This window comes from Branchiostoma lanceolatum, chromosome 3, assembly GCF_035083965.1.
Source record: "Branchiostoma lanceolatum isolate klBraLanc5 chromosome 3, klBraLanc5.hap2, whole genome shotgun sequence".
NCBI lineage: Eukaryota > Metazoa > Chordata > Leptocardii > Amphioxiformes > Branchiostomatidae > Branchiostoma > Branchiostoma lanceolatum.
Genome location: NC_089724.1, coordinates 8340441 through 8359318, shown reverse-complemented (window position 1 = coordinate 8359318; position 18878 = coordinate 8340441). Strand labels below are relative to the sequence as shown.

The window sequence follows — 18878 nt, the reverse complement described above, 5'->3', positions numbered from 1 at the left end:
AATGCCATAACTGGTAGCCCGCCACATGATGTAACCACAATTTTGTACGTACATGAAGCCTTTGATCAATACTATGTTAGAAAATAGTTGTATGTGTGAGGTTGTATTTACTTTAACACCTTTCTGACGGTTCACATTGTCTCTGAAAAGGGGCCTTATTTTTGATATCATATGAATTCTAGATTCTCTAACTCTAGCGACATTTACACGACAACAGGTTCATAAGTTCAACGTGACAGGAGAAGGATCCGTGCACATCACCCTGCAGCCGGATGAGGACAATGCCACCGTCCGCCTGTATCTCCGTCACCGAGATCCACCAACCAGGTCAACGTTCAACTGGACCTTCACACTGCCACAGCCTGCTGACCAGCTCTACACTATTCCAATAGACGATATAAAGGACATACGAGCAGATCCATATACTGTACATATTCCCTCGGACGAGATTGGCGGTTTGGAAGGAGAATACTATCTTGGTATGTGCTATTTGTAACATAATGACTTGATCATGACTTCACTGACTTTATATTGATACACAATTAGCATGCCACTTGAATAAGTACACTTACTTACGAGTACAGGAAACTGATGTGTCTCACCACGGATAGTACGCTTATTCTTTACTTCTTGCACGCAAAAGTTGTGGTTGTAGCCAATGATAGTCTACTGTCTCAGAACCTGGAACTCTCATCTCAACTTATCCGTTTTTTTATAATTTCAGAATCAAAGCGAACGACTTCTGATGTATTTCTTCCCCTTGTACGGTTGCATCTTAATCTAAGTATTATGACCTTGAAATTTCACTTAATAGGTGTGGAGTACATCCCGACAAATGACAACGAAAATAGTGCGTATCGGGGTGACACTGACCTAGACATCAGAGAACGTAACGTCACCTTGAACTACACCATCAAGATCTTCACCTCCAAATGTCTCTTCTTTGATGTGAACTCACACCTGTGGAAGTCAGATGGTTGCAAAGTAATGTATAAAGTGTATTTTCCTAATAGCTTTTCTATTGTTGGTTAGTTATACCAGTTGTATGTTCGCCTGTATTTTTGTGGATCAGTCGTTACCAGTGAGAACCGCCTGGGCTGACTCAGTGTAATGCACTAACAAATACTAAATCCTGTACAAATTCTGTGTAAAAAAAAGAAAATTAACACATTTCGTGCTCAGTAAAATGTTGAAAATACATCCTATTCAAAAGTGCCTGATTTGTTTATATCCTGCCTGTTGGTACCCTTTCTATAACTTTCTTAGGTTGGACCCTTAACAAGTGAAAGTCAGACGCACTGCTTATGCAACCATCTGACCGCCTTTGGCTCTGACTTCCAATTTTTCGTGGCGCCAAATTCTCTGAACATCATGGAGGCTCTCAAGGAGTTCAAGAACATCCGCGACAATCCTGCCGTGGTGTCCACAATAGGGATCATCGTAGGGATTTACCTGATTCTGATTCTGTGGGGGCGGAAAAAAGACATGGATGATGCGAAAAAGGTAAACAAACCTGAATTCGAACTTACTGACCATACTGTTCCATCCGGGCTTGTATGCTTAATGTCGCCTGTTAGATTATCTATTTGTTAATATCAAAATACGTAATAGTTTGAAATAGTCTTCCCTGGATTTGCTGTAAACATGATTATCAAATCATTCTTAACCGAGTTTAAACTGTAATTTCCAACACAAGAAATTGGACTTACCCAAATTTTCGACCGTACGACATCGGTCTTTGTCAAGGAATGATCCATCCACCGCTGGGGTGACGTCACGTTATGCAGATGACACACGTGACTCCGTGAGTAGTGGATCGTAAATATTGGAAAGTCTGTAGCGCCCGCCGTCTCTGTTGAGGGATGGTCGTAAATTTGGGTAAGTCCAATTTCTTGTGTTGGAAATTACAGTTTAAACTCGGTTAAGAATGATTTCTACCAACACAGATGAACTTTCAAGCTATTATCAAATCATAACACGATGTTCACAAAGCACATTTCCTCAAATAACTTAAGCCGATTAGTGAAGCTTCAATGATATCATGATGAATATATAGTTTTGTTGTTTCACTGTGGAATGCATAGAATATTGTAAATTGTAATTTAACATTTTTTGAAGATGGGGGCTACAATTCTGGGCACCTCTACAACAGGCGGTGGTTTGTATCAGATAGTGGTGTTCACAGGAACAAGAGCCAACTCTGGTACTACTGCAAAGGTAGGCACCCTATGTTCCGTTCAAATGAAATCATCGACGGTAGACGTTAGAACTATGGACACTGTGATGTAATAGAATCCTTTGAATTTTATACTTTCATTTAAAAACCTGTAAATCAAAAAATTACAACTTGTTTTAGGTTTCTATCATTTTATACGGTGACTTCGGAGAATCCGGTCCTCATACATTGGAGGACTCCAACCGTTTGACGTTCGCCCGCGGAGGCGTGGACACCTTCCTCGTCACTACGTCACTTCCGGTTGGTCCCTTGAGTCATATCCACGTGTGGCACGACAACTTCGGATACGACCCTTCATGGTACGTTTTTGAGCTTAAGAAGGGAAAAATATTTTCTCGAAAGATCTTCGCTATTTCATTTTCAAAGTCAATCACCATTGCAATTACTGACCTAATTGATTCGACGCTTTGAAATCACACAATCTGCGCTATTGCCACATTTTGTTCAGGTTCCTGGACAGAATCATCGTGACGGATCTACAGGAGGACACGAGAAGCATCTTTGTCGGAAACATGTGAGGATCCACTTATCTTTTAAATTATGTGGATATTCATTCTAAGAGAGGTAGATGGTAAATGACAGTCTGATGCAATACAGATGACTATTTGTTGTCATTGTCATTATTTGGACAAGCACATCTGGTCAGCTGAGTCACCATCCTAGTATAGTACCTATGATAGAATATTTCATTAAAGCTACGTTTGCCAGCACAAATGCCCACGTGCTCAGGCCAGCAACTGGACTCTTGCTCTACTTACCAGCACAAATACATGGTCAAATTTGTCAAACACTATCGTCCTGTTGACGCATGGTCCAATGTTTTCCTTGTAATTTTCCAGATGGTTTGCAGTAGAGGAGGGCGATGGTAAGGTGGAACGAGTTCTTCCAGTGGCCACAGACAAACAGCTGACGAGATTCAAAACCCTCTTCTCCTCAAGGACGTCCCGAGACTTCCGCGACGGACATCTGTGGTACTCTGTCATTGGTAGACCGGTGCATAGGTGAGAAATGACTTTCTCATCAAAAGACATATGCATTGAAAATCCATTGTTAGACGTACACGCAGTTTAAGAATCTCAGCATTGCATCCATAGCTCTTTCTTAAGAAAGAAAGTATTCTTGTCATTTGCAATATAATTCTTTGAAATGCAAAACCCCTACTTTGATATTAGGGTTTCCAGGAGTAGCATAATGATTGTTTTTTCAGGTCTTGCTTCTGTAAGAGAGACCATTTTCATCACATACAAAATCCTTTAAAGAATAAATGTTCATTGAAAAAGCTACAGTTTACTATGGTTACTCTCTCCTGAATGAGTTTTGCTCAATTTGCCTTCCCTGTCCAGCACCTTCACACGGGTAGAGCGTATCTCCTGTTGCCTGTCCCTGCTACTCTGCGCCATGGTGGCCAACATCATGTTCTTCGGGAAGGGGGAAACTTACCACCGACCGCCTCCTCTTGACATCATGGGATTTCAGGTCCAGCTCCCGATCTCATGGGCAGAGGTATATAATTCTTGACATTATGTCGAACTGTCCGCATCTTTTGGAATGATTAAAATTACAGTTGCGATGGAAAACGTTTATGTACGTATTTGGATGCGTCGTAGCCGAATAGAGTGCGCTATTATGTACAGACGTTTTGCTTGGCAACAGTACAATTCAAAATGAAACCAAACATTTTTCCAAGTGCATTTCCGACAGCTTGTTCTATTTACATTACAAATCAAGGTCATTATCGGGGTAGAGAGTGCCCTGCTGGTGTTTCCTGTGAACCTGATGATCGTACAGATCTTCCGGCACTGTGCGCCCAGGTCTCCTCGGGAGCAGCGTAGTGACAGATCAGGTCAGAGATGCACAGTCATCATGTGTTTTGTAATATCTCATCAATGCATTCAATTTTGTAATTGAACTTAATGAGTAGAAGAGTCTAGACCACAGTAGACTTTGCTTGAAAGCTTACATTCTACTCAATATTTGATTTTTTTTTCTGCAGGAGGCAAAAGTTCTAAAAAGGCAACAGGCTGTTTGTTACCGTGGTGGTTCATTTTCTTTGGTACGTAACGAAACAAGAAGTATTGTAAAGCTTTAGAAAAAGGACGAATTTGTTTGCTATAATTTTTCTCGGAAGACATAAGGCATTTGATAAAGATTACATCTAACATCTAACAAGTGTAATCTCGTGTGTTTTCTACGTATTAGACATTTCGTCAGTAATCGTATACTAGAACCACAGCAACCTTATATATGCGCTTTCATAGAATCAACATGAGAAACAATATGGTAGGATGTACGTAGATTAGGACATGTCGGAACATAACCAAATAGATATGGTCATATATTTGTTCATGCTTTAAACATTTTCTTGAAAGCTTTCATTTTCTTTCTTCTTCGTTGTGGGGTCGTGTGGCGAAACGTCAGGGTGTTCAACTCGGAACAAGAGGTCCTGAGTTCGAATCCCCCTGACGCCACCGATGTTGTGCCCTTGGGAAATGCACTTTACACGACTTTCCTCACTTCGCCCAGGTGTATAAGAATAAAAGTGGGTATGTTGTTATCTGTACGTGGCACTTTTAACATAAGTTATAAAAAACTTGAGTGCAGTGCCACGTCGTCCTTGCCTGTCAAAAACCGAAGTAAAAAAAGAAAACATTTCCTTCCCCAGCCTGGTTCCTGGTCCTGGGCTCCTGTGCGGCCTCAGCCTTCTTCACCATCCTGTACGGGTTCGAGTACGGGCGGGAGAAGGCGGAGGCCTGGCTCCTCACCTTCCTGACGTCATTCTTCTTCGACATCCTCATCACACAACCCATCAAAATCGTCCTCATTGGACTCTTCATCGCACTTATTGTGAAGGTGCCATATTCATCCCTGTCTTTATAGTTCATTGTGTCTTTAGAGAATACTGGGCATTTCGCGAATATGCGGGAATGATTTTGAAACAATGATAACGTTCAACCGTAATTTATTCTGAATCAAATTTGCAACACAAAAATTGGACTTACCCAGATTTTCGACTGTTTAACTCAAGTCTTTGTCAAAGAATGAGCATTTTGATTTATTGTGTTAATGCAGAAGACGCTTTTCAATACACCGACCTCCCTGAGAACAGACGATTTACGTCTGTAATGCAATAACGATAAACAAAGTAAATACTGATAGGTTATGACGGTCATAATCATTTATGTAGAATTTATTGTCCTGTAGACGCCTGACGCTGGAATTGACTACATTCCTCCAACTCCCCTGCAAGATGACGAGGAGCATCTCAACCCTCTTATGGACAAGGTCGTTACAGTTTGGTTATATTTCTCGAATTAAAAACCTTCTGTATGCTTATCACACTTTTCACATTTCTAATATTTTAAAGATCTAATAACAAGTTTCTACAGGTATCACAGAATACAGCGCCCCCGAACAGTGCAGAACTGGACAAAGCCCGGGAACGACGTTTCGTAGAAATAGGACTGCAAGAAGCTCTGCACGAACTTGCGTTCTACTTTTTCTACATCCTGGTACTACTTGTGGTTGCCAATGGCAACCGTGACGCCAACATGTACCACATGACTCGCAGCATGGAGAACATCTTCGTCTCCTCGTTCAAAGGGGTACGTTTTCTTTGAGCTACAATAAGATTCCCCAGAACACAATCCTCCGTGAAGTAGTTATGCTGCAAAAGTGCGCACAATTCTATTTACAATACTCCTCCAGGAGATGACCCTCCTTCGCGGAGGTAAAAAACTAATGTCATTACATTTTCTTGAGAACTAAGGTATTCTTTGTTTGGAATCAATGTATATGTATCTAGTGGGCAATGTTTCCTTTTCTAGATCACTAACCCTGAAGAGTTTTGGAGCTACATGAAAGCGTCTCTCCCAAGAGAAGTCGGTAAAACGTCCTGGTACAACGGCGAGGCGTTCCCTCTACATGGAGTACTCCAGGACAGAGTGTCGCACCTTGTAGGTCCCATAACCCTCCGGCAGGTTCGAGTGAGTCCAGGTAGGATTCTATATTTTACTGCAAATTGCGTGCACTATATGATTTTTACTACATGATCTTACTACATACATTAATATGTGATACTCTCTTTGTATATTTTGATTAGAATGAATGACATACTAAGTAAACAAGAGTCATCTACCTCTAACTGAAAAACGTGACCATAGCATGTTCCGATCACAACCGGGAGTTCTACTGCAGTATCATAGCAAGTTGCTAGGGGGCCCAAAATGTATTCATTTTGAGGTCTTACAAAGAACTACAATAAGACCTACATACCTACCAAATACAAAGACAATCCATCCGATGAGCACTCTTGAGTTATCGTGTTTACAGACAGAAAGACAGACACGCAAACGAACGATGTGCAATACATATCAACTTTCTCGGAGCAGGTAAAAAATTGTATCGTCTGCACAACTAGAAAATGAAACAAATGCTAACCATATAGTTTTCCTCTGTTGAAGGTGGAGCATGTCGCATCCAGGAGCCATTTGTTGACATTGTTGACCACTGCACCCCACCGTACGCCATATGGGATAAAGACGAAGAAAGTTATGACGTCGGTTGGTTGAGACTAGACGATTCTGCCAATGGCAATCATAGCATTGTTGACACTGCTACCGAACTGTCGCCATGGAGGTATCGTCGACCGTCGGTAAAAGGTATGACAAGGTTTTCCATGATTGACCTTTGTCAATTACCACGTATAGTATCGGTTTCTGCCCAAGTGCTCAACTTTGTATCTACAAGTCAAGCTCCACTAAGACTTGATTAAAACTGAAACATTACTAAAACGGGTCCACATGTTCAGAATAACGTATTCGTGACAGTGACAACGACGTTTGTTGCAAATTATGCCCAACTGGGGCTAAACACATTAAATTACTAATAGTTACCTAGAGAATGATAGAAAAACTATGCTATTCTTTATCTATATCTACAACTTACATGTTTTTCTCTCTTCTTTCAAGGCTGTGAACACGTTTACACATGTGTAAAAATAGTCACAGACTTTTCCATTATATCGTAGCTAGATGACGACATTACAAATGTGACCATTTGCTACAATTCATATACATTCATGAGGCTTCCTGATTGGGCAAATGACACATCTATCTTGTCCGACAGCAACGGTACCCCACCCTGGAAAGCACGGTTTCTATGACGGAGGTGGCTACGTGTCAGAACTCACCAACGTCACCGAGATGGACGTGACCTTGGCTGAACTTGAGACTTCGTGTTGGATCGATCACAAAACCCGAGCCGTGTTTATCGAGTTCATCGTGTACAACCCCAACTGTAACCTGTTCTCCGTCGTCGTGCTTTTGGCGGAATTTACGGCGTGGGGAAGAGTTGATACAAGTGTGAAGGTATAACATTAATTTGAGTTCTAGTTTTACTTGCAATTTGATCATATCACAACGTTGTTACGCTACTGACTTTGGTCTGCCTTAACTGCATAATTAGAAAGCATCTCAGCTCTGGTTTTTAAAACAACCTTACGTACGTTGTCTTACTACTAGTAGACAGTCATCACAATGAATTACCACTACCGATTTGAGGTAGTTCAATGGAAAGTCAAACTTCTCATGTTCGTCTACAGGTGACAACGGTCAGGCTATACATGTACACAACAACTTGGAGTTACGTTGTCCTTGGGTTTCAAATTGTCTTCGTCCTGATCACCTTCTACTACTTCTTTAAAGAAAGTAAGTTTTTGTCTTGTTACTGAATATCTAAGATAATTTTCAGTTATTGTCTTTCTTTATATATTGTAGCATAAATCTACTTTGGAGATATGATACTCTAAAATGTGATATTTGATACCCTCTTGTTTCTTCAATTGTATCAATTTTCAACACTGACGAAAATGTCTTTGTTTGCAGTGAGAAAAATACTTCTGCTAGGATCAGGTTACTTGAAGATATTTTGGAACGTTGTGGACCTGTGCGTTTGCCTGCTATCTCTTGCTGAGATCGGGGTGACACTTTACACGTCATACCTGCTCGTCGACTTCAACAGACCAGGTCATCACCGCAAAACAACCCAAACATACAGCCAGTACCACCAGGCTGCCGGCTGGTACAAAATAAACACGTACGTTCTGGGCTGTTTGGTTTGCGTCGCGACCTTGAAACTTCTAAAACTGTGTCTCTTCAACAAGTTTGTCGAGCGTGGGGCGAAGGTCATCAAGATGGCGGCACGGCCCCTGGGCGGGTTCATGCTCATATTTGCCATCGTTTTCTCCTCGTTTGCCATGTTGGCGTTCCTTTTGCTTGGTGCCTCTCTAGAAGGGTACCACTCGTACATATCCACGATGCAGACAATGTTACAAATGATGCTTGGATCCTTTGACTACTATGGAGTAGAAGGAGCGCACTGGATCCTGGGACCGACGATGCTGTTTGCTTTCCTGTTCTTCTTCAACTTCATCATCATCCTGATGTTCCTCGCCATCTTGGACGAGGCCTATCACGCTGTCAAACGCGAGGAAAGGGTGAACGGAAAATCGATGAATCGAAAGATCGCGGACCTTGCTTACAAACGCTTAGAGAATCTCTTCAAACGCAAGAACTCTGGAAACGAAAGAAAATTCATCAAAGATGTGCCATCCACTGTCCCCAAAGAGGGAGAAATGTGTGATTTTTCCTCTCTAATCAGGGATAACTCTGCTTCACTGTCTAGAAATGGCAGCGAAGAACAAGCAGAGGCGGTAATCTATGGAAAACCACACGACGAGTCCTCACACAAAAGCAGAAGTTTCTTTCGTCGCGTGTGTGGCTGGAAGAGTGAGGAGAGGTCGTCAAAATACGAGATTCGCCTTCTTCACTACAGACCAGCAACAGACATTGAGACCAGAGACTGTGCTACTAGTTCAGATCGCTCCTTGGACTACCCTCATGAGCAAGCCTCCACAGAGACAAGATTGTAGACTGAATTGAACCTGACAGGACATACAATCATACACATTGTTGATAAGAAGTACATAGTTAAAGTATTATCTTATTTGTTTATTTTGTCATTTTTATGCTTTGCAGTAAGGCCCTGCAACATGAATGAATTTGAACTCGCCTGTTTATTTCATCAAGAAGCGTTTTTATCTAACCAGGAGCAAATATGTCACCTTGCTCAGGTGAGACTTTCCTCTGGAGTAATACATCACGAAATATCCCCTATCATACATAGCGTGTTGCGTGTGACTTGAATCCCACACATGTCCTTAGAAGATAGCTGTCGGCGTCCCTTGTGATTTCACGTGCGTCAGTTAGGGTCTGGTGTACTCTTCATAACGATAACATCAAATTGGTATTCCATCAGAAATCACATCAGTTGGTATTTATCATAGTTCAGTTCGGCTCATCCTCGGCGAGGTGACAGCAGTGTCTTCACAAGTTCGCATTGCAGAGCGAAGTTCACATCAAAGTGCAGTGATATTTGTGCTTTGCAGATAACCTTTATATCATTACTATATTTAAGAAAACGTATGATACGTATATCATTTTCAAAAGGACAAAAGACACATTCTAGAAAGAGCTGTTGAACGACAACTTCTTCCAGATTAATCAATATCCATACTAGCGTATTGTATAGAGTTAAGCAACATCGTATTTTTTTACTATGATAGGATAGATATGGTGTAAATAAACATCAACAATGTTTTATTCTTACTGCAATTTACAAGGAACTGCCATGAATTTGTCAAGGCTTTGTCATGCCCCCACTTCAGGTGTAAAAACGTAAAGGCGAGATTCTCACAGCCAGATTAAAGTATTAAAAGTCTGTCATACGGGAAGGTCGTTATTTAGATACAATCCATTAACAATACTTCGTGACAGAGGTCTTCGGGGAATTGAAACATCTGTATGAATCATAGATTTTATGTAATGAAAGTCTAACAGAAGGTAATGGCTTTCGCAACAGTCTCTTACACTGCACGAAATGGCCTCGTATCCCGGCGTATACGTACAGGGATTCCTCCGGAAATATTCCATATCCCGGTGCGGATTTAGCGTATCCGTTAATTATATCGGAAACGCTAAATCCGCACCGGGATATGGAATATTTCCGGAGGAATCCCTGTACGTATACGCCGGGATACGAGGCCATTTCGTGCAGTGTTAGCTATGTAATTAAAGGTCCATACCACTAAGATATGCCATATGTATATGTGCTGTCTCATGTTACCTATTGACGACATTGTACGTTGACTGTTTTTTTTTTAGCATTCTTTGATCGTCTGCGTTCCTTACAAACAACGGATGTGATAGGAACTGCAAGAAAACCCACTTTTCTTGCACTGGCTCGTACACCCCTATTCTGTATGTAGGTCCTTCCGCAATACAACATTATAAAGTATAACGTGACGTTTCAAAATTATTCAGTATTAGAACATCACACGCGCTCTCCCATAGCTGCAGCAAACAGTCTTCATCATGGCGGAGAATGGCAAAAAGAAGGTCTGGAGCACTTCACGAGTCCAGGACGTTTTCAACAGTAAAAACAAAGAACCCAGCGAAGTTGACGCCATTTCCGAGAAATCCAAAAGCCTGAAGATCTTAAGGATCCTCGGGCTCGTAGGGGTCCTCATTTTGGGGATGCTCATCCAGAACAGCATCTATCTCCAAGAAGCGCAAACGGAGAAGGCAGTTGGTGAGAAGATCTCCGATGAGATCGCCCTGAGCACTCAAAAGGGTCTGATCGCTGTGAAGGTGGCGGCGGAGAGAGGCACGACGGCACTGTACCTGAGCTCGGGCGGCGACCCGACGGTGTACGACCGACTCATCAAGGTGAGGACATGACTCTTGCTAGCGCAAAAATGCATTTGACTCTTGCTAGCGCAAAAATGCTATCAAGAGTCAAAGACCTGGACGTGTTGTAGTCTTGATTTTTTGGTGGCAGATAGCTTGTGGTGTAATGAAGACATGGTGTGGGTTTGGGCCCCCTAGCAGCTTGCTCTGGAACTGCAGGGGCGTTATCGTGAAAATCTTCTAAGGAGAATAACTGAACAAAGGAACAACGGATTTCCATGATATTCAGTGTACAGGTAGCTTAGACAGAGATATACACAATGAAGTGCAAATTATGTTAATAAGGACTTAATTTGCATAGCTAATGAGGAAAATCTATATTTGCAGTGTTTTCCATTATCAGACTCAAATACATGAATCGTATGTAGTTTATGGAAAGTGGATCATCAACAGATACCAATTATGCAAATAAATTCCTAATTTGCATAATTGATGCAAAACACCATATCTCATCTAATTGGAAAATTATAGGACTGTCAATATGAAATTTAGTATGCAGGTAGCTTAGACAGAGATATACATAATGAAGTGTAAAGTATGCTAATTGTGACTTAATTTGCATAGCTAATGAGGAAAATCTATATTTGCAGTGTTTTCCATTATCAGACTCAACTACATGTAACATGTAGTTTATGGAAAGTGGAGCATCAACAGATACCAATCATGCAAATAAATTCCTAATTTGCATAATTTACGCAAAAACACCACATTTCATCTGATTGGAAAATTATAGGACTGTCAATATCGCAACATGTGTAAGTTAGATAAAGGTGTTTATGACCAAGCATATATTATGTAAATGTATAAGTCATTTGTATGAATATGAGGTCGTGGAACTCTTGTTTGATTTGTTTTGTATACGTAACCCGCACAAAGGTGTTCGTACCCCTGTGTAAAAGTGTCCGTACCCCCGTACAAAAGTGTCCGTATCCCCAGTGCAAAAGTATCCGTACCCCAGTGCAAAAGTGTCCGTATAAATATACCCCGTGCAAAAGTGTCCGTACCCCGTGCGGAAGTGTCCGTACTACCCCCGTCCAAAAGTGTCCGTACCCCCATGCAAAAGTGTCCGTACGTAGTTAATGCGACAGTTTTAGCACAAGGTCTTAAGTGCGTCAATCATTGTAAAATTGTAAGATTACAGCAATTAAGCACAATGAATGTTGTTTTTACTATTGCAAGGATTTACGCTATTGTTAATTTATCTTTCACCCATCCTTAACAGATGTACGATGAAACGGACGATGCACTGAATGCTCTCAAGAAGTGGCCGAAGGTGTCGCGTGACTCACCACCGCAATTCCACAGTCGGGAAAACTTGCAGAGCTACATCCGGGACAACAGGAAGGTCCTCCTGGCCAATCAGACGACATTCGGCCAACAAATTGAGTGAGTGAACTAAAATGCGTTTTCCAAATTTTGAAGAAAAAAAAACAGACTTCTCTCACGAAATGTCCATATCAAATACTCAGCTTCTGATTACCATAAAATATAAAGCAAGGCAATTTACAATATTTCACAGATTCTACACAAACATCAACGTGTTTTTCCTGTCGCACGTTGGGGATCTGGTACGCGAAGGTGACTCGACCAAATTGTGGACAACAGCGGTGGCCTATCACATGATGCTGACTTGTAAAGACTATATCGGGCTCGAAAGAGCTGTAGGGAGCGTCTACTATGCAAAAGGTAGGAGGCGTTATTTCATGTATGGTCCTGCAGCTTTGATAATCAGGGTTGAAAATATTAAGATTTCTTCTCTCATAACCGGCTTTATCCTTCAGGCATATGGGTTCATTACACCCCTATTCCACTTGGTCGGCGACCTCGCTGCGATCGCGCTGCGACGTAGAATTTGACAGAGCGCGAAACGAATTTCACAGATGAGAAACGAATCTTCTTATATTTAGTGTGCTTTCTTGTCTTTCCGGTCACACTTGTATACATTTTGCATGATATTCCAATCATAAAGTCAAGGGCTACACAAATTCAAGTTCGGTCGCTGTGAGAGCGCAGTGCGATCGTCGTCTAGCGGAACGGGGGCCTTAAGCCCCCCTCTCACTGGACCCGCGGCACGCTGGCGGCGTCGCTGCGGCCGATCGAATTGACAAAGCAATCAACGAATTTCATCGACAAAAAAGGAATCTTTTTAAGCTTTGTGTGGTTTGTTGTCTTTTTGGTCATACTTGTACGTTTTCAATGATATTCCATTATAAAGTCAAGTGTAACACAAATCCAGTTTAGGACACAATGACGCTACCAGCGTGCTGCGGGTCCAGTGAGAGGGGGGCTTTACAAATCAATCAATGAATGTTCCTGGTACGGCACATCTGCTTACTCCACACTGTTTACAAATGTTAATTATGAAATATTGGGAGGATTTACTGTCTTAAAATTCTTTTCTTCCTGTTGAAAGGAGGTCTATCCAGTGAAGACGAAAAGCGGTACCATGAGGCCAGGTTCAGAGGGCAGTCGTACCTCGATGCAGCACAATGGTACTCTCCCCAGACTGTCGCCATCGTTGACAGAGATTTCCAGAACACCACGCTCCAAGATAACATCATGCGCATGCGCGAGGTGATACTCAAGAACGAGAAAATCTCGCCAGCTATTGAGGAAGGTTTGAAGTGGTTCGACAACATGACTACTTACATCAGCATCTTCCGTACAGTGGAGAAACACATCGCAGAAAAGATCATCCAAATTTCAGACGACCAAGTGCAAAAGAGCAGCACCGAAGTGACCGTGGACATCGTAGTTCTGGTCCTGGTGTTAGTTGCCAGTCTCTTGATCACATCCGGGATCTACAGAATGGCGAACGACACGCAGTCATTCGCCTCCCGTCTGAACGAACAGACGGAGGAGCTCCACGAAGAACGACAAAGGGCGGAGCAACTCTTGTGTCAGATCTTCCCCAAATCCATTGCACAGGACATGACGAAGAACAAAGCCGTGCCCCCTAAACACTTCGACATGGTAAGCGTAAACTTCATTCTTGTGCTATCAAACTTATAGATATGCCAAAAACAGTTCCACAAGCAGCTTGATAAGATTGAAAAACTTTGAAATTTCCAAATTCTAACCAGTTGCTAAAGTAAATGTTTTTGGTTTTAGCGTATCTCATTACCTAAATCACTAACCTTCATCAACGTATACTTATAGATACTGTAAATGCATTTAAGCACGCGGTGGTTTTGATTTCGCGGCGAAGAGCTTACCTCGAAAACAGTGAAAATAAAACCACTGCGAACATTTCTGCATTTACGGTATTGTATCTCATTATCACTGTGTCAAAAATAATAATTGTCCTCCTCTCGAGTATCTACGTTCTTCGTGATCTGACGAAAGATGTCGATCGTTTTTCAGGTTACGATCATGTTCTCGGACATCGTCGGGTTCGCTCGTGTCTCAGCCTCGCTCTCGTCCAACCAGCTGATTGACCTGTTGAACCGCCTCTACCACACCTTCGACTCCGTCATCGACCAGTATGACGCCACCAAACTGGACGGCGCAGGTCAGATCCTGAAATGAATAATAATGAAGGTTTCTATTCATCAAAAATTACCGGTGCAATTAGCATTGGCAGCCTTTCTAGCTCTGAATTGGTGCAGGGTTTACAATCACATAATGCACATGGGCAACAGGTACATATTTGCTCCACACTTGCATTTTGTAGAACTGTCGCAAGGGCCTGGGCGGCTGCCATTCGACGCCACCAGGTGACCTCAACACAGCCTTCCCCAACCAAAGTCAGGTACCCATTCACTCCTGGGTGGAGTGAGGAAAGTCGTGTTAAGTCCCTTCCCTAGTGCACAAGATGGGTGACATAGCAGGATTCGAGCCCGGGACCACTTCGCTCTGAGCCGAACGCTCTGCCGTTACCCCACACGACCCCACTGAACCAGCGACCGGCTTTGCATAATTATCCACTTTCACATGGTGTTATTTCAAACAACTCGAGAACCATCGATCATGCAAATTTTGTTTAGTAACTCCAAACTTTAGACATGCAGTTGCCAGTGGCTCATTTGGGCTTTTGTAAAGATATGGTAGCAACGTTGTTATCCACCTTGTACCCTGTGGGCTGTGGCACATAGGTCAGCAACTTTCCTTGCTATTTCTGTAGCAGGGTATATTTGTACAGGGAGGGATTGCTAGCTCTTCCCCTATAGAATATGGTAGTATGGCCAGTTATATATTTGTATTATTAATATGTATTCGTACAAGATCAGAAGTCCACTGTGTTCTGCTGCTGCAGTAGTCTGAACACCCTGCAGCTGCAGTCAGTCTTTCTTCAAGTCTCTCCACTTTGTCCGGTTCATCACGAGCATCATTAGCTCTCGTAGTTTTCTTTCTGACCACCCGCTTTCTTTGCGTTCTAACGTTCTACCAATAGCATCTGCTGCTTTATGATACCTTGTTATTTACACAGGAGGTGCGTACGAAGTCGTGTCGGGACTGCCGAAGGCGAATGACGACCAGCACGTGGGCGAGATCGCCTCCCTGGCCCTGGACTTCCTGTCAGCTGCCGAGGTATTCGACCCCGTGCACGTGTCCTGTAAGATCAAGCTCCGCATCGGCATTAATACAGGTGTGTGTGTGTGTGTGTGTGTGTGTGTGTGTGTGTGTGTGTGTGTGTGTGTGTGTGTGTGTGTGTGTGTGTGTGTGTGTGCGGGCATTCTAGTTCAACATATATACGAAATACGAAATATCATTTCCGATATGAATTGATGATCGTATATATACAATTTATTCCGGATATATGATATTTCATGTAGATACTCATATGACCACCTTTTGTCCTAAACTACATATGTCTCTTAACCTCGGGATGTTGTGCTTGTTTCTCCAGGCCCGTGTGTTGCGGGAGTTGTGGGATACAAGCGGCCTCGGTACCAGGTGTTCGGAGATACCGTCACCACCGCCAAGAGCCTGGAGACAACCAGTGAAGGTATGTCAAGCACGTTTCATGTATCCTTTGGGCACAGGGTGCTCAGTTTTGTGCAATGTAAACGTTTACTGCTGGGAGATATCAACATTAGGTTCTTTAAGGCAGATCCGTATTCTGTAACTGACATGAACAGTATCACTCACGATGACTAACACCCCCACTCCACTACGACGGCGCTCTCGCCGCGCGCTCTCTGTGACCTAAAATTTAACAGAGCGCTCAACGAGTTTCATACTAGATAGAAAACCAATCATTTCACGATTTGTGTGTTTTGTTGTCTTTTCAATCATACTTCTACATTTTCCATGATATTTCAATTATGAAGTCAAGGCTTACAGAAATCCGATTTAGATCGCAGCGAGAGCGCAGCGTGATCACCGTGTACTTCAAAAGGGGCCTTACATCATTTTGCACATTCTCTAAAATACACCCACCTACATGTATATATTACTATCGATTAATTTTTGATTATCATTGATTCGCAGTAAAATTGGGATTTACTATCAATTAATGTCTGTTTACCTTACAATCTGATCATTGGTCTTACACAACACAGGAAATAAGATACAGATTTCCAGCGCGACCAATGACGAACTGATGTTGACTGGTCTGTACAAAACTGTGCCGCGGACGGACACCCCAAAAGGCATGAAGGTACGTGCTGTTCTATTACCGGTTCGTTCCATTTCGTTCCATTTCGTTCCATTTCGTTCCATTTCGTACTTTCGGGGGACCCTTTCGTACATATTTAGCCCAGTACCATAGAATTTGTGTCTCTCGATCAAGTTATAAGGCTTGGGGTACTATCTTCCAGGTGGAACACCGTGGTTCTAGGGCTATTTATGCAAGTTTGTGCAAATGTTTTAGATGAATAAGCCCCGAAATAACTTGTATAATACTTGTCCAAATGACATCTAGATTGATGAAAGTTGCTGGACAGTGTTCATTTTCTGACCATTGAAAGTGCCTGGCATGTTTCTATGGCAACCGTTGCTAAGGAAAAGATACTTCCATAGCAACGGGGAGGTTCATATTCAGTGTTCCAACTTCCAGAACCATTGCACAACTGTGGAAAGAACTAAAACCAGCACCCTTCATACTTCTTGCATGAAAAAACTGATAGAATGGTAATAACAGAATAGGATCGTATTAAGGAGGGACATATATACATATATATTCAAATATAGAAAATCAATTTGCACAAAGAGGCGCAAAGAGGATTTCAAATTAGGGAATCCACATGTGAAATTTTATAACGCTTAAGCTTAATTTAAATTGAACAAAGAGTGAAGCTAGTTTTCACGATACTCTCTTCGTAAAACAACTGTTTGATTGACACATCACATATCTTCCAGGGATCAAAGACCTTCTGGCTCCTGTCGAAGACATCCTCCAAGATGGTGACCTCTTACAGCAGCTTTGCTGTCTCCGTCAACGGAAAGTAAAGCTGCCAGTGCTGTACCGTCACGGGTACAATAGTGTGACATATCAGCAGAGGACACATATTACTCGGACATGTAGACATAGTCATGTTGAAGGTATGGGAGGACTATATCAAGTCGAACCCTATATTAGTGTAATTTAATACGTACAGAAACAGTATGACGCAACCAACCTGGACGGAGAAGGTCAGATATAGTTATCAATAACATTCATTGCACATTCATACCCATAACGGGGGTTGCCCCAACTTATGACGCGCCCTATAACATGTGACGGATTTTTTAGTGATCTTATTATGCATAAGTACGCCGTGTTTGTGTCCAATAACAATGCTCATAAGGAAGGTAAATAAACCAAGTTCATGCACATAATTGTTATTTGCATTCAAAAGATATGTGTCGTATTCATTTCTTGTTTTGTCGAGAATAGTATGTTGACAATATTGATGGCAACGCTGAGTAGAGTTTCACTGCGTAGCTAGCTATAGACGGCCCGGCGCCTAAATATACGACCTGTGCCAAGCAGATATACAACTATCATACACATAAGAAATATAACTTCATAAAACACAAAAAATTGGGTCTTCAAGTGTTTGTTGAGAAGAAAACCGACCAAAGAAAACAACGTAAACATCGCTTCCGTCTGGCGACGTTGTTTTCGAGCCATTTTTTGGGGCCGCGATGGTGGCGGACGGCGATTCAACGCGCAGCTTTGTAATGCTCTAACATGTGATTGGTAACATCTATGAAAAGGAAACTGAATAGAGAGATGGCGAAGATATTTCCCAATAAGTAGGCGGAGTATTGTTGATGTAAGCGGTGTCGTTTTTTCGTAATGATTTTGTAAGTCGGGTCGCATGCAAGACGTACGTCGGGCCGCGCGCAAAGTGCGTAGTAGCCTATTTCCCGTGAAAACATGAGCTGGGATGCGCTAGATATAGCCCTTCTCACATGACGTTAGAAGTACGAGCTAAGTACTCATTTTCACATGAGTGAAGTTGGGAAAGTCGTGTAAAGTGCCTTTCCCAATTAAGGGCACAACGCCAACGAGACAAATCAGGGGACCCCGGATTTGAACCCAGGATCTCTGGGTTCTGGGCCAAACACCCTGCCACTGTGCCACCACGACGCCACAAAAGGGCGAAGATTTAGAGGTGAAGGGCCACACGCTGTCGGGAGGGAGCCCAGTCAGTCCCGGACAGTAAGAGCTTGTGAAACACAGGCTAGTTGGTGAGAGACGCACCAGTATGTGTGAGCGACCAGGATCCGGCAGATCCCACGGTATTGGTACATACCTACTGAGTTAAAACGTTTACCCGTATTCTTAACAACTTACCCGTCAAACAACACGATGGTCACGACCCACTGCCAGACTAAAAGCTATCCTTTGATTTTAGGAATATGTTGTTTATAAAACAACGGCATTGTTCTCACAAGGGAAGGTCTAG

General features: G+C 42.4%; 2 protein-coding genes across 2 annotated transcripts in view; both read left to right on the top strand.

The window, feature by feature from the left end:
* The window catches only part of LOC136429287 (polycystin-1-like protein 2), a 33930-nt gene extending 24766 nt beyond the window's left edge, over window positions 1-9164 (top strand). Inside the window, exons 26-43 of the mRNA XM_066419148.1 lie at window positions 218-479; window positions 815-984; window positions 1267-1503; window positions 2119-2217; window positions 2357-2535; window positions 2685-2750; window positions 3076-3237; window positions 3580-3739; window positions 3965-4079; window positions 4230-4289; window positions 4899-5086; window positions 5438-5527; window positions 5623-5838; window positions 6061-6229; window positions 6697-6894; window positions 7361-7602; window positions 7836-7941; window positions 8119-9164. Coding sequence (XP_066275245.1) covers window positions 218-479; window positions 815-984; window positions 1267-1503; window positions 2119-2217; window positions 2357-2535; window positions 2685-2750; window positions 3076-3237; window positions 3580-3739; window positions 3965-4079; window positions 4230-4289; window positions 4899-5086; window positions 5438-5527; window positions 5623-5838; window positions 6061-6229; window positions 6697-6894; window positions 7361-7602; window positions 7836-7941; window positions 8119-9164 — 3765 coding nt within the window. The remainder of the gene's footprint in view (window positions 1-217; window positions 480-814; window positions 985-1266; window positions 1504-2118; window positions 2218-2356; window positions 2536-2684; window positions 2751-3075; window positions 3238-3579; window positions 3740-3964; window positions 4080-4229; window positions 4290-4898; window positions 5087-5437; window positions 5528-5622; window positions 5839-6060; window positions 6230-6696; window positions 6895-7360; window positions 7603-7835; window positions 7942-8118) is intronic.
* Window positions 9165-10356: 1192 nt separating this feature from the next.
* Window positions 10357-17788, top strand: LOC136430014 (uncharacterized). Its single transcript, XM_066420234.1, has 9 exons — window positions 10357-11019; window positions 12263-12426; window positions 12560-12726; window positions 13454-14013; window positions 14404-14551; window positions 15470-15628; window positions 15890-15988; window positions 16545-16642; window positions 17344-17788. The coding sequence occupies exons 1-9, from the start codon at window positions 10666-10668 to the stop codon at window positions 17431-17433; spliced, it is 1839 nt and encodes a 612-aa protein (XP_066276331.1). The 5' UTR covers window positions 10357-10665; the 3' UTR covers window positions 17434-17788.
* Window positions 17789-18878: the final 1090 nt, after the last annotated feature.